The sequence below is a fragment of the Eucyclogobius newberryi genome, unplaced genomic scaffold (genome assembly GCF_026437365.1).
Source record: "Eucyclogobius newberryi isolate DKJ021-1_F unplaced genomic scaffold, fEucNew1.0.hap1 SCAF_17, whole genome shotgun sequence".
Lineage (NCBI taxonomy): Eukaryota > Metazoa > Chordata > Actinopteri > Gobiiformes > Gobiidae > Eucyclogobius > Eucyclogobius newberryi.
In genome coordinates this window covers 3419945-3435121 of record NW_027315801.1, presented here as the reverse complement: position 1 = coordinate 3435121, position 15177 = coordinate 3419945, and the positions used below count along the sequence as shown (strand labels likewise).

Genomic DNA, 15177 nt, shown 5'->3' with positions numbered 1-15177 from the left:
GTGTAATTTGGTCAATATTGCATTTAAAAAGTAAAGTAAGTAAGTAAATAATTAGATAAGATTAATAAAAATAAAATCTGACTAGTGAAAATAAATCTTGGTGACAGCCTGGAACAGCCAACTATAACACCAGCTAAAATGATCAAAATAACCTCAATAATTGCAATATAATTATAGTAATAATGCAAATTGCTGTATTCATAAATAAGACACTGTATTTGGCTCAGCTACAACCATTTCAATGAAAAAAATAGAAATAAACACAAATTACTAATAAAATACCATTTTAATAAATATTTGAAGGATTCAAATTGCAATTTCCCCACAAAGATGTGTAAAAAACATACAAAAAGCATATTAATTGTACCTTGTGAGTAGGCAGACCAGTTGGCGGACCTCCTCCCTCATGGCTGCGGTCCCCCTCCTCAGATTGTACTCGAACAGCTCTCTGATCAGCCCCTGCAGTACCAGTATCTGCCTGAGAGCGGGGTTAGTGGCCAGGGCCCTCAGCAGAGTGATGCAGTGCCCGGTGACGGCGGAAGCACAGCCATAGCACTTTGTGGAAGAGGTGTGTCCACAGCCCAGCACCGACAGGGCGCGGTACTGAGACGCGGTGAAGGTGGGCTGGTGACTGCTGCTGTTGCGGGACGATTTGGTGGCCGCTTCTCGCTGCTGAAGATCGTACTCCAATAACTCTTTACGAGACGCTAGGACTTTCTGAAAAGGCAAGATGGATTTGAAGATTTATTAATTTTGTACTGCCAAAAGTCTGTAGAGATAGAATAACGGGCAGAACAAGTACCATATCACATTTTTTTTTTTTTAAATAGCCGAGGGTCAAGCTTTACCTGTATAATTTTTGAGAGTTCATCGAATGAGGTTTTGCAGTCCCCACTGTATTCCTGTGCGAGCTGCTGGATGTAGCGGTTGACATTGGCAGAAGAAGTCCCGAGACCTGCTGCGGCTCCGGTGTCGTCCTGGGAAATGCAATGAAACTAGTGCTTAGAAATATTGCACTTATATTCAACCAACACTTATAATCAGATTTCCGTACTAAAACCCACCTGTGGTTTCTCTGGAGCAGCCTCATTGACCTTTGACAGCAGGCTCTCCAGCTGAGGCCTGTGGCCCATGAGCTGGTGATAAACTCTGTCCGCCTTGTCCAAAAGGGTGTTGATGTTTGTCACAGCCTGAAGAGAAGTTGTTGTTGTTGTTATTAGGCCCGAGCGCCACAAGCTGGCGAGAGGCCTATTAATTTCGTAAGGCCGTGCGAAGCACGGCTGCGAAAGTGCGCACGTAGTGAGCACGAAATCGAGCGCGAAGCGCTCGCCCACTTCCAAACACTCACTAACGCACTCCTTCACTCATGCACGCCCCGTGCATACTAATTAGTATTAGGAAAATGGAACATTACCGTTGTAAACGGGCGAAGCCCGTGCAAAAGTGCGCACTAAACGAGCACTTTACATTGAGATGACGACCGCGAAGCGGTCGTCATCCCCATATAAAGCACTCATTTGCGCTAAGTAGCTCACGAATACGTTCCCCATCTCTTGCATGTTCCGTGCATATAAGCATGTAATGCAAAAATGTAACATTATTACTGTATAGAGGGCCAAAAACACAAAGTGGGCGGAGCCCACTCAAAATTAACGAAAGTACCCGTCAGTGACCAGGGACCCACACCATGAGGTAGGAAAGCGCGAGCGCTTTCCGAAAATGTATAGTTTATGATATTTGAAAAATGGGAAACATTGTTTTCGCATCGGAATATTATTCTTTCTTTCTTCTTCTTCTTCTTCTTCTTCTTCTCGGGACCAACCCCCCTATTTTTCACCCAGTGAACATTGGCGAAAAGTCACAAAAATGTTCACACCTCTAAAAATCGTGCCTCTCTACATTCTGGGTATTTCCCTTTTCTAAAATAAAAAAATTGGCGCGTCAGCGCCCCCAAATGTACCAAAAATGCATTGAGAGATGGGAAATGACCCAAAAAAAATCTGATCGTAGAATCATGAAATTTGGCGCAGAGGTAGATGGTGACAAGAGAAGTAAAAAATATTATTACGGCAACGCCGTCCGCCCAACCAAATGTCGGCCATATTGCTTCAAAAATGGCTAAACATGACTTCGGAGTTTTTCCAAACGTCATACTTTTACGAACTCCTCCCAGGGCGTTGGCCCTAAAAAGCTGAAATTTGGTGAAAATGCTACTGAGGAGTGGGACATCAAAAGCTATCCAAATTACATTGATACCTCTCACGGTCTCTGTGCGGCGAAGCCGCAAACTGTAGCTAGAATTTCAGAAATCTCCCAAATTTAACATTTCTGCCGTTTGCGCAGATAAAGTCCGAATTGCGTCAAATTAGAATCAGTTGTTAAACTCTTTGCCCTAAACCTACTTGAAGTGAAATAAATTCATTTGGCGCCACAGCGCCCCCTACAGATTTTATATGGAGGTTAAATGTTTAGTTTTGCGAAATTATATGAAATTTGACACACAACTCAATTTTAGCATCCCCATCAAAAAAGTCAATGAGACCCATGTCATAATTGTTATGGCGTTGCCGTAACGATGACCGAAACCTTTCATGTTATTCCAGTGGGGAAATTGCCAGAACATGTTTACACTTTAGACTTTCACAAACTCCTCCCAGGGCGTCAGCCCTATTAACCTGAAATTTGGTGAGACTCATCTTCAGGACCATCAAAAGTTATCCACATTTTCATTCAAAGAGTCACGGTGTCTGTGCGGCAAAGCCGCACATTTTGCCAAGAGTTCAAAATAAAATAGCTTTTTGATGGTAAAACAAAGGGGAGAAGATGTGACAGCGTCACAGATTCAGCAGTAGGCGTAATAAAAGGACAATTGGGGCGCGTTAGCGCCCCCTCCTCTTGCGGCGTGGCGGCGGCGTGGCGAGGGCCGATCATTGCCGCTATATTTATTATTATTATTATTATTATTATTATTATTATTATTATTATTATTATTATTATTATTATTATTATTATTATTATTATTATTATTATTATTATTATTATTATTATAAAAAAAGTATATAACAATAGAACAGGTTTTAGTTTTACACAGCCTTTTTGACAAGCTAATTTCTACAACCTTCAGCTTTCTCTGACATGAGTATTAACTGCCCATGCAAATATTATATATATCCATCCATCCATCCATCTTCTGCCGCTTTATCCGGGGCCGGGTCGCGGGGGCAGCAGTCTGAGCAGGGACTCCCAGACTTCCTCCTCCCCAGACACTTCCTCTAACTCCTCCGGGGGGATCCCGAGGCGTTCCCAGGCCAGCCGAGAGACATAGTCTCTCCAGCGTGTCCTGGGTCTTCCCCGGGGCCTCTTCCCGGTGGGACATGCCTGAAACACCTCCCGAGGGAGGCGCCCAGGAGGCATCCGGAACAGATGCCCGAGCCACCTCAGCTGGCTCCTCTCGACGTGGAGGAGCAGCGGCTCTACTCCGAGCTCCCCCCGTGTGGCCGAGCTCCTCACCTTATCTCTAAGGGAGCGCCCAGCCACACGGCGGAGGAAACTCATTTCGACCGCTTGTATCCGCGGTCTTGTTCTTTCGGTCACTACCCAAAGCTCATGACCATAGGTGAGGTCAGAACGTAGACCGACCGGTAAATAGAGAGCTTTGCCTTTCGGCTCAGCTCCCTCCTTACCACAACAGTCCGATGCGGCGACTGCATCACTGCAGCCGCTGCACCGATCCGCCTGTCGATCTCACGCTCCATCCTTCCCTCACTCGTGAACAAGACCCCGAGATACTTGAACTCCTCCACTTGGGGCAAGGACACCCCACCCACCTGGAGAGGGCAAGCCACCTTTTTCCGGTCGAGAACCATGGCCTCGGATTTGGAGGTGCTGATTCTCATCCCAGCCGCCTCACACTCGGCTGCAAACCGTCCCAGTGCATGTTGCAGGTCCGAGTTTGATGGAGCCATCAGGACAACATCGTCTGCAAACAGCAGAGATGAGATCCTGTGGTCCCCAAACCGGACACCCTCCGACCCCCGACTGCGCCTAGAAATTCTGTCCATAAAAATTATGAACAGAACCGGTGACAAAGGGCAGCCCTGGCGGAGTCCAACATGCACTGGGAACAGGTCTGACTTATTGCCGGCAATGCGAACACAGCTCCTGCTCCGGTCATACAGGGACCGGACAGCCCTGAGCAAAGGGCCCCGGACCCCGTACTCCCGAAGCACCCCCCAAAGGACACCCCGAGGGACACGGTCGAAAGCCTTCTCCAGATCCACAAAGCACATGTGGACTGGTTGGGCAAACTCCCATGAACCCTCGAGCACCCGATGGAGGGTATAGAGCTGGTCCAGTGTTCCACGACCGGGACAAAAACCACTCTGCTCCTCCTGAATCCGAGGTGCGACTATCGGTCGGATTCTTCTCTCCAGTACCTTGGAATAGACCTTACCTGGGAGGCTGAGGAGTGTGATCCCTCTGTAGTTGGAACACACCCTCCGGTCCCCCTTCTTGAACAGAGGGACCACCACCCCGGTCTGCCAGTCCAGAGGCACGGTCCCCGAACGCCACGCGATGTTGCAGAGACGTGTCAACCAAGACAGTCCTACAACATCCAGATACTTTAGGTACTCAGGGCGGATCTCATCCACCCCCGGAGCCCTGCCACCGAGGAGTTTGCGAACAACCTCAGTGACTTCAGCTTGGGTGATGGATGAGCCAGCCTCCGAGTCCCCGGTCTCTACTTTCTCTTCGGAAGACGTGACTGAGGGATTAAGGAGATCCTCAAAGTATTGCTTCCACCGTCCGACGACATCCCCAGTCGAGGTCAGCAGGCCTCCACCCGCACCGTAAACGGTGTTGGTGAGACACTGCTTCCCCCTCCTGAGGCGCCGGACAGTTTGCCAGAATTTCTTTGGTGCCGACCGATAGTCCTCCTCCATGGCCTCCCCGAACTCCTCCCAGGCCCGGGTTTTTGCCTCTGCGACAGCACGAGCCGCGGCTCGCTTGGCCTGCCGATACCCCTCGATGACCTCCGGAGACCTACAAGCCAGAGTGGCCTGATAGGCCTCCTTCTTCAGTCTGACGGCATCCCTTACTTCCGGTGTCCACCACCGGGTTCGGGGGTTGCCGCCACGACAGGCACCGGAGACCTTGCGACCACAGCTCCGAGCAGCCGCATCAACAATGGAGGCGGAGAACATGGTCCGCTCGGACTCAATGTCCCCAGCCTCCCCCGGGATATGGGAGAAGCTCTCCCGGAGGTGCGAGTTGAATACCCTACTGACAGAGGGCTCCACTAGACGTTCCCAACAGACCCTCACAATGCGCCAAGTCTGTCCGGCTTCCTCCTCCGCCAGTGGATCCAACTCACCACCAGGTGGTGATCGGTTGACAACTCTGCCCCTCTCTTCACCCGAGTGTCCAAGACACGCGGCCGGAGGTCTGATGACACGACAACAAAGTCGATCATTGACCTCCGGCCTAGGGTGTCCTGGTGCCATGTGCACTGATGGACACCCTTGTGCTTGAACATGGTGTTCGTTATGGACAATCCGTGGCTAGCACAGAAGTCCAATAATAAAATATATATTATATATAGAACAATATTATAACCATGATTTACCTTTTTCCGGTCCTCTTCATTCTCAATCGGGTCCACGGCGCAGCACGGTTTGGCATAGAGCATGAAGTCAAAGCGAGCGTATTTACAGAAGCCACAAGCGTTACAGAGGAACGGATCTTTCTCATCATAATTGATTGACCTAAAAATAAAAAAAAACAGGTATTAGATGCCCACAATACCACATCCTTATTATAATCATGAGTATTAACGGTTCCCAACCTGCACTTGTGGCACTGGTAGACGTTTTCTCCACAGTTGCCGCAGACGCCGGGGTTGGCTGGTACGGAGGCGCTGCAGCGGGGGCACTGCAGGGTCTCGGTGGACGCCTGGTAGTTCTCGTAGAAATCTGAAAACTCGATCATGAGGTTGGAGGCCACGATGGGCAGAGGCAGGTCGATCTTCACCTCAGTTTGACCTGGGGTGAGCTGCACTTTTTTAGCTTTGTGCCAACGAGCTGGTCTGGAAATGTCATTAAAAAAAAAGAAATTATTTACAAGATCATTCATAATATTTGAGCCTTTGTTTGGGTGTTCCGCTCTCTGCAGCCCTTCAACCCTAACTACCCATTTATAAACTGCCCGTCTTCTATGTCGAGACAGTCACCTGTGCCTCCTTGGTGCCCTGAAGGTGGTAGAATAAAACTCACTTGTTCTTGAGCTCCACAATGGCCTGCACAGTCCTATTGTTGTAGTACAGGTTGATGGTGCGGACCATTTTGGTGCGTTTGAGGTCCCCGATCTTCACCGTGACTTTGCTGATTGTGTGACTGCCGATGAGCTTCACCACCTGCTGCGTTGTGGTGTAGCGAGTGTCCACTTTGATGGAGGACAATTTGATATTCTGAAGCAAAGTAAATGAGTATCACATCAGCAAACCAAAAAAGCACATCGATTGTTGTGCGACAAATTGTTTTGCAACAGAAAAGCTTACCGAGAAGGGGACTTCAGGATTGTTGCAGACGAGACAAGGATCGCTCTCCAAGAAAAAGCCATCAAACTCCACCAGACCTGACAGTGTGCTATAGAAAGAACAACAAAATTATGACTCAGCGTAAAAACAGCGTTAGCATAATACACTTGAGTAAAAGGCACATACGTGTAGATGTTAGAGTTGGGGTGATTTGTCAAGCTATGGTTCTGTGCCCTCAAGATTTCCACAGCCTTTTGAGAATACTCCTTTAACTAAATCAAACCAAAGTCATTATCAACAAGTAAATAAAATAAATTACTGTAAAAAGCCGGATTAGAAACCAACCTTCTTATCAGTCTGAGGAGTCTTGAGAGAGAAGTATCCGAGCAGATCGACAAATTGAGCAGCTTTGCGACCGTAGGCGGGGAGCTCAGGCCAAATAGCCCAAGTCAGCTCAAGCAGTAACTCTTGCTGGGATTTACTCGAGTTTCTAAACAAACAATATAGAACAGTTAGTAATTAATAGTAAGTAGTGGGAAAGGTGTAGCAGCACTAGCTTTACCTGTAGATGTGCAGTGCCAGACAGTGGGCCTGCCAGCGAACAGCAGATGAGTTGGACTCCAGAAGGAAGCAGCGTAGAAATTGGATAAGTGTTTCTTTATCAGCAAACTTGTTGAGTTGACTGACAAGAGCCATGCACAGCTGGTCCTCCTGGCTTCCACCTCCATCACCTGCAAACGAAATCATGACAATAAACATATGTCCCGTCTTTTTAACTCAGCTTAACAAGCAAAACCTTCTTCATTGTACCTTCTTTTTCCTTCTCCTTGTCCTCCTTCTTGCTCTTTTTGCTGGAGGATTTGCTCTGGGATTGGGAGGTGCCGCTCTGTCCTGCGCTGGAGGAGCCACCAGCTGAGAAAGAAGAGGAGGTGGAGGAGGTGGCCAGGACTTTACTGCCACACAGGGCGCAGGAGAGCAGCTGCAAGAGGACCGGAGACACGCCCTCATCCACCAGGAAGCTCACTTGGAGGAGGAAGTACAACACGGCTGGAGATAGAGGAGAAATATAGTCTAAAACATGTTTGATTCACATGTGCACACAACATAAAAACTGAATAGACCAGGACTCAAACAGGACTAGAACCACAGAAGTTGTGGTTAGTTTATATCGATACACTAAAAACTTACAATCATCTTTCACGCAGAATTTCTGCCAGTTGATGGTGCGCTGAGTCGCAATTTCAGCACAAGCTTTCAGATGCTCCATCTGAGCGACAAGAAGATATTGTCAAATAAATATAGATGTGATCATTTAAATGATCTTAACCCTGAACAGATTAGAAAACACTGACCAGGTTGATGAGGGTATCGTACTGCAGGGCGGACCCAGAGGTGGCGGTGACAACTCCAGCTCTGAGGAAGATGCCCTGCTCCTCCAGCAGCTTTTTGATGCTCCTCACGTGAGAGTCCAGAGTGTGCAGGTCTCTGAGCTGACGATACTTCTCCTTAGAGCCACAGATGAAGAGTAGCAGCTTTCTGACCTGTCGCCGAACGAATGGAGTCTGCTGGATCATCAGGTACTGGAGAGAAAAGGGTTAAGAGTTAATAGACATTTTCAACTTCACTTGTTTACCAATATACACTGGTGGTCATGCTCCACAGCATACCTCAGACAAAAAGTAGAACCAGGAGTGGTCAAACACTGGCGGAGGAATACGTGGGTTGGTGTCTGCTATTTTCTTAATTTGATAGGGCAGTCGGAGTACCATCTCTGTCAGGAGCTGCGAGTAGGCTTCAAACACATCAGCAGCGTGGCCCTAAAGATGAACACAAGACACCGTGGTCGCACAACAGGCAGATTTAGTGTACTTATTATATACGTCTAGAGGGATTATTATACCCTACCTTCACGTACTGACGCAGGAAAAACGGGCTCATGTCTGGGGGAGAGGAGGCCGTGTGAGGCCGGAGCAGCTGGCTGGTGGTCACCGCCTCCTCTTCACCCTGTTGACTCTTCCAAAACTCAAGCAAAGACTTGAGCACGTGCAGGCAGTAGTCAATGGCACCCAGGCTGAGCAGAGCAGTGGCTGTGGCGTTGGAGATGAGCGATGAAGACTGAAAACAAGGGAAATTAAGAGATATTCATCCAAAAACAGCAGCTAATAAAATGTATAATTATTAAAGTACCTCAGAGGAAGATTTGGAGCCAGATTTGGTGCGGGACATGAAAACACTGAGCAGCCTCATGATGACCAGGTGGACTTCATTGACGGCACTACGTTCGTTCTTCTTTGAGACATCCTAACAAAAGCAAGGAAAGCACAACACATTTAGACTTGAAAAATCGTTGTCAGTTTTACAATAAAGCATTCACATTTCAGTCAGTGACTTTTAAAAAATATATAATTTGAAGTTGACTTTATGCAACTCCTAGTACATAGTAGAAATTGAAACATAAAAATTACATATGGTCAAACTTCTAATTTGGATGGCACTTTTGCTAAATGAAATTAAAGGATTATTGGTAAAAATAAGTGACTAATGCCACTGACTTGTATAAAGCGTTACCTTCTTGTTCATGCCCAGTTCTGCGATGAGTTGAGCGAGTAGGTCGTCCAATGCCCCCTTGTCCTTCTCGTCCTCTCCATCGAGGTCAGAGGTCAACATTAGAATGACCTGCATGTACGGGATGGCCTGGACTCCGCCCACATTGTGCAACTGGGATAGATGCTGGAGAAGGCGCTCCAAAAGCATGAGGCGGACCATGTGGAGTCTAGAGGGGAAATGATTAATGGAGGACAAAGAAAACATAATCTTTATTAGATTTTTTAATTTAAATCCTTTCCCCCCCTGCATCTAGACCCCCTGCTTTGTTACAAGTGACTGTGTCTTAAAAACCCTCTACAGCCGTCCTTTCCCATGCTTTTATGAAAATAATATTAAATAGACTAAGAACTTATTTTCCCCTCGTGGTGCTTCGTATAAAACCTGTGCACAGATTTTAGAGTAAACATCTTGGTGTTACTGACCTGCTGCTGGTGTGGATATCCCCCTCATTCTCTGCCTCTCCCTCTGATCCCTCTCCTTCCTGCTGGGCTGTGGTGGTGCTGATGGCCCCTGTGCTGGAGCTCACGCTGCCTGGACCGGCAGGGTGCCCCTCCACTGTAGTGTCCCCATAGGCACTGCTGCGACCAGACACTGGAAACACAACATTTGAACAACGAGTCAGCAAATTACTCAATACAATTGTATGCAAGACAAATACATTTTAAGGCCAACAGTCCTTTTTTGTAGGTTAATGGAAATACTATCTGAAAAGAGACATCAATTTCCTAGTATTCTATATTTGTATTGGCTGTCTCAACTGTTGACACAGTGGTACTATTTTTTTGACATTAAGAGAAAACAATTGAGTTCAGTATTTTGAGTGACCCACCACTGTGCTCCCCGGCCACAGAGTCTATGGCAGAGCCCCCGCTCTCGGAGCCCACACTGCCCCCATGTTCAGCCGGAGACGTTCTGAGCGTGGAGCCATCTGTGGCCGCTGTGCTGCCCTCGTCGTCTGAGGCTGGGGCTGAAATCATAGTAAGAGCTGGAACAGTAAATACACCGCCGTCATCCGGACATTATTCAGCATCTGCACGTACACTGACACGTGCTCCATGCAACAGACATGCAAAAGCTAAATGAATTTGTTCTTGTGCTTATTGCATTGAATGGTCTCTTTCTAAACTATTCTATTGACTATCTGTTACCTGAGGCAGTAGTATCTGACAGAGTGCCAGCGTCCAATGAAGAGGAGCTTGGGGCCTGGCCAGAGAGACCGAGGCTCTGTAGGCCAAGAGCACTGCTGCTGCTGCCTACAAATGCCAAACATGGAATATTCAATAGAAGGAAATTTATTCTAATACTAATCTGTCTACATCATAAGCACTGGATTCACTTTTCTTAAGCTTGGAAACTATTTTTTGTTGTTGTTGTTGTTGTTGCTGCTGCTGTTGTTTACCTTGCTGGTCCTGCTGCAAGCTGAGGGCTATTGCCAGTTCCACCATCGTTTCATCGTCTGCATCTGGAGGAATGTCCAGCATCGGGGGGAATCCCTCAGCTCCAGCCAGCAGAGCCTCCAGAGGAGACGGGTTTCCATTGTTCACATTATCAGACGAGTCCAGGACCATAGACTCAGACTGATGACAAAGCATAATGCATGTTTATCATTTACTCAGAGGCTAAAAGAATTTGTTAAAAACTTGTTTTACTCCTTACCACCATCTCAAAGCCCTCGTGGTCCACTTCGCTCTGCTCATGACTCTCCCGTCGCTCCTCCTCCACGCCGGTCAAAACTGAAGACTGCATTTTATCATCTGCATCATCGTCATCGTCATCGTCCTTGTCTCCTGGGTAAAATCCAAATTATTTTAATTGTTTGAAACATAAGTTAGCCTTTAACAGATAACCAAGTCAAATAGTGGATGGAACGTTTATTAAACAATCCTGTAAATTTTCAACTTGGCTCAGAGGCAACTGTTGTTGTGATTTTGGGCGTTACAAAAATAAATTGAATTTTGCAAATTGTGGTCACGTCAACACAAATGGCAAAAATCACAGTTTAGAACAATTTTTAATGAATACAAATGTCACCTATGGGTGTGTTGGATCGTGGAGGAGAGGGAAGGGTCACATGGCGGCGCTTGTTTCTCGGCCTGAGCACTCGAATGAGGGCCTGTTTACAAGCAAAGCTGACTGACGTGTCCTGAAAGATGATTGGAAAGAAATGGTAAAAAAAGGTATTTTGTCAAAGATTGTTGACATAACTTAAACTAAACTACTTACTGGGCAGAGCAACATTTGCATATAGATCTTAGAGGCTACATTGATGTAATCCAGTTCACAAGTACAGTATGCATGAATGATGTCCACCAAAGCATTCACTGTGGCTTCAATATGGGTTAGTCCTGAAAATAAATAAATTAGCCCATATTTAAGTTAATGGTTGTTGTTGTTTTTTTTTTTACATCCACTCAATTTGTGACTCACCTGGCAAACAAGCAGGCGCAAGAAAAGCATTCTTTGGTTTAAGGGCATGTAGTTTCCAGAAGTTGTTCATGAGTTGTGTAATGAAATTACAGCTTTCTCCATCCACATGTTTGTGTCCATCGTCTACTTGGTGGATGGAAGACAAAACAAAAACAATTAAGTCCATAAAACATAATAAATTGAAATAAAATGTGTTACATTTTTTCCTGAATATGATTAGTACAAATGTAGGTTTCATACCGTCTTGCTGCAGTGCTTTGTTCTCCGTGAAGTGAACCAAGTTGTTGGGTCTCATTATGGCGATGGAGCGAGCTGTGATCACCAGTCTCTGAAACACGTCTGGGTCCAACTCTTTTCCTTCACGAGTGCTGCTGTTCAGACACTGCACTGCATTACTCAACAAGGACTGGTCCTAAAAAGAAAGAAAAATATGAGCTGAGAAAAGGCAAATGCGTCTAAAGAGATACAAAGACATGGATGTTTACAACAGAGAAATATGTACAGTGTATGTTCTCATGTCTCCAGTTGATGGGGCATCTCTGCACAATATCAGGCATATTGACAGAAAGAACATCGCTTGAAAAAGAAAACATCTGACAATCCTATGTGCAAAATGAGTGTAGTGTAGGGCATTACCTTGTGGTTGTGGTAGGCAGTGCGGCTGGTGTGCAGACTGGCCAACAGTCCCTTGGTCTGCTGCTGGACTCCTGTTGGAGTCGGCATGGACAGGAGCAGAGTGGCCAGCTCCAGCGCGGCTGTCTTGTTTTTCTCCTGCAAAGTATTCAACTGTTTAATGAGACTTTTTTTGTATATAAAGAAATAACTTTATTCGTATTTGCAGCCGTGTGGTTTTCTCCCAGTTTTAACTTAGCTTGTGTTTGTTCATAACTTGTCAAACAAAGTAAAATATTTGGTAAATATTGGTATTTATATATGCATTTACATTTGACAGTTACCTTTTCACCAGAAGAGCCCACAGCAAAGCAGTTTTCCAAAGCCTCAAGAGAGTTGACAACCAACCTGTAACAGAAAAAAAAGATTAACACATCTCTTACTCACTAAAGGGAAAAATAAGAAAAATAAGAAACCAAAAAAAAAAAAACAAGCAAGAAAATAAGGTAAAATCTTATTTCTACAAATAAGCTAAACTAGATGCAAAAGAAGGACACTCAATGCAAGAGAAAAGCCACTGGGGGTATTTTAAAAGTGGAGATGGTGCATGGTATGTTCACAGTCCACAGGCAGGGGGCACCAAACAAGCAGCAGACATGCACAAAACCCATTCAAGCAAGCAGAGAAAGGGCTGTTACTAACCGGTCCAGTGTTGACAAGGACTCAGTTTCAGAACTTTTTATTGTATTTGTGGGAGCAAAAGAAAAAAAACAAAAAAAGTGTGAGGTCCACAGAAATAAACCAGTGAATTTGAATGACTCTGTTGAACAAAAGGGAAGACATGCAAGAGAGATGAAGTCACAACAGCCATGCAATATCCACTACTGTAATACTGAAAGAGAAATAAGTACAATTCCAATATCTTAAGATGGTATGTAGTTTTCTAGTTTAAAAAATAATAATAACAAAATTGTCAAAATTACAATACACACACCAATTATGCATAATACACACATTTTACCTTTTGAACAAACCCTAAACAGCGAGATCCACTGAAAATCTAGCTTACAATAGTACCATGACCTAACATTTGTGCAGTTTTTCTAATGACAACCAATCAATATTCTCAAAGAGCGAGCAAATTGGCTCTGTAATAGTAATTTCATTTAAAAAATAAGGCTTATGTTCCATGCCCAAAGTGTGTACCTTTCGAGCACGGTGCCGTTGGCTGTGATGGGGGTGGAGATGTCCCCTTCAGTGGAGCCGTTGCCCTGGTTGAGGTTGGGGCTGCACACGTTGTTGACCGATGTGGAGGTGAAGTCTTCAGGAGGGTCCTCGGGCCAGCCAAACTGCTCCTTAGTTTTACCATAGATCTTAATGGAGTCCAGCATAGTGACTCCGGCCGGGTCCACGGACGCTCCGACTGAAAAGCAAGGATTCATAAGATCAGAAATATGATGGAATGCGCTTATTGCAGGCGTGTCCAAACTTTTTTCACTGAGGGCCGCATTTTGAAACTTATACAGGGCTGAGGGCCAGAAAAAAACACGTTGAATTTGTTGAATACATTTGACATAGTTTCCATGAGCCGCCACACCTTTAATAATACTTAGAACATTAATATTAGGTGGGTATAATGTCAAAATGCTTGAATTTTTTTTCAAATTTTATAGTAAAGAGTACAACTTTTTGCTGTTTGGACAAACTTAGAAGGAAGTCGGAGGGCCAATAACAATTGGTCTGAGGGCCGCTTTTGGCCCCCGGGCCTTAGTTTGGACATGCTCGGCTTATTGCATTACATTTTCTGATACATTGTCGTTTACTGTGATAAAAATATTGATCTAGAAGCCTTCACTCACCATATTTCAACCTGTATTTGGCTGATAATGTATTTAAAAAGTAGTACAAATAAGTGACAGCCCGAACCAAAATGAATATGCATGTTTCCGTCTCACTAAAAATGGACAATAAAACAATTTTAATCATAGAAGTAGTAAAGACTATTGGTTTCAGACCCATTTGAAATTTGAAGACCGAGAAGTTTTATCATTATTTGTCATTTCATATGCTAATACTTTATCTTCTTTGCAAAATACAATGATTTGGAGAACTTGAGGACAATGTAGTAGTATTTGCCGTTGCGCTTACTGAACATCGACAGTTTCTTGTCTGCCTGAAGGGCCTCCTCTCTGGTGAAGGGGAAGTCGAACCATCTCGCTCTGGTCAGGTTGATCTGCATGGTTCTTCCAAACACCTCCACGTACGAGGGGGCTCTCTCTATGGCCTGGGTCCCCACCTGAACCCTCATCCCGGTCATCACCATGGAACTGTTGTTATTGACAGCCTCCACAGTGAACCCCCCAGGCTGAAAATGAACAGTTAGCGTTAGCCATCAGAGCATGTAGTGAAGGTATGTATCGAAGAGTAAACGTTTGTAGTAAACCCGTGTGTACCTTTGTGTTGGCCACATACATCCCAGTGGAGTTGAGTCTGTGTTTTATCTGTTGTCCATTGTAAACTTGGAGTAAGTCGTTGCCTCCAAATTCCACCTCCGTCAGCTGCTGGTTGTGCTCGAAGAAGTCCACAGGAAACGTCACCTGGCTGGAGGTCCTTGTAGCTACAAGTAGAAACAAAATAAAATACAGTAAGATTGGTAAAATAATATAAATAAAAAAAGATAAAAAAACAGAAACGAGGTCAACAACATAGTAAAATAATTAAAAGAAGAATAAAAAAAAAAAAAAAAAAAGGGCCAACCAGCATTGAGCGAGTACATAGTTACGTACTGGTAGCAGCAGCTTTGCGTTTGCGGACAGGCTTCATGATGCTGATGCCACAGCTGGGCTGCAGCGCCGGCTGAAGCCAGTACGACGTGTTGTCCACATTCGCCATGTAAATACGCAAGCTGCCATCTTCACAAAGCAGAATCATGGTTGTGCGCTGTTGCTCGTTACTGGCAGTGTGCCGGATAGCAACCATGTCCTGAATCTAAGCGA

General features: G+C 45.4%; 1 protein-coding gene across 10 annotated transcripts in view; it reads right to left on the bottom strand.

Moving 5' to 3' along the window:
• Window positions 1-15177, bottom strand: part of ubr4 (ubiquitin protein ligase E3 component n-recognin 4) — a 49518-nt gene that overhangs the window by 15256 nt on the left and 19085 nt on the right. For 5 of the 10 annotated variants that reach the window (XM_072448740.1, XM_072448749.1, XM_072448748.1 and 2 more), the window contains 33 exons: window positions 14968-15169; window positions 14635-14798; window positions 14330-14546; window positions 13388-13604; window positions 12884-12916; window positions 12526-12589; window positions 12206-12340; window positions 11810-11981; window positions 11570-11695; window positions 11366-11487; window positions 11174-11285; window positions 10799-10929; window positions 10542-10719; window positions 10291-10395; window positions 9972-10109; window positions 9565-9733; window positions 9104-9308; window positions 8723-8836; window positions 8441-8650; window positions 8203-8352; window positions 7888-8115; window positions 7724-7802; window positions 7346-7582; window positions 7098-7266; window positions 6881-7025; window positions 6722-6807; window positions 6557-6644; window positions 6273-6466; window positions 5846-6085; window positions 5627-5765; window positions 1065-1190; window positions 849-977; window positions 368-717 (listed from right to left, as the gene is read on the bottom strand). In XM_072448740.1, coding sequence (XP_072304841.1) covers window positions 368-717; window positions 849-977; window positions 1065-1190; window positions 5627-5765; window positions 5846-6085; window positions 6273-6466; window positions 6557-6644; window positions 6722-6807; window positions 6881-7025; window positions 7098-7266; window positions 7346-7582; window positions 7724-7802; window positions 7888-8115; window positions 8203-8352; window positions 8441-8650; window positions 8723-8836; window positions 9104-9308; window positions 9565-9733; window positions 9972-10109; window positions 10291-10395; window positions 10542-10719; window positions 10799-10929; window positions 11174-11285; window positions 11366-11487; window positions 11570-11695; window positions 11810-11981; window positions 12206-12340; window positions 12526-12589; window positions 12884-12916; window positions 13388-13604; window positions 14330-14546; window positions 14635-14798; window positions 14968-15169 — 5174 coding nt within the window. The remainder of the gene's footprint in view (window positions 1-367; window positions 718-848; window positions 978-1064; window positions 1191-5626; window positions 5766-5845; window positions 6086-6272; window positions 6467-6556; window positions 6645-6721; window positions 6808-6880; window positions 7026-7097; window positions 7267-7345; window positions 7583-7723; window positions 7803-7887; window positions 8116-8202; window positions 8353-8440; window positions 8651-8722; window positions 8837-9103; window positions 9309-9564; window positions 9734-9971; window positions 10110-10290; window positions 10396-10541; window positions 10720-10798; window positions 10930-11173; window positions 11286-11365; window positions 11488-11569; window positions 11696-11809; window positions 11982-12205; window positions 12341-12525; window positions 12590-12883; window positions 12917-13387; window positions 13605-14329; window positions 14547-14634; window positions 14799-14967; window positions 15170-15177) is intronic. The other 5 variants (XM_072448746.1, XM_072448750.1, XM_072448742.1 and 2 more) reach the window with 4 other exon arrangements.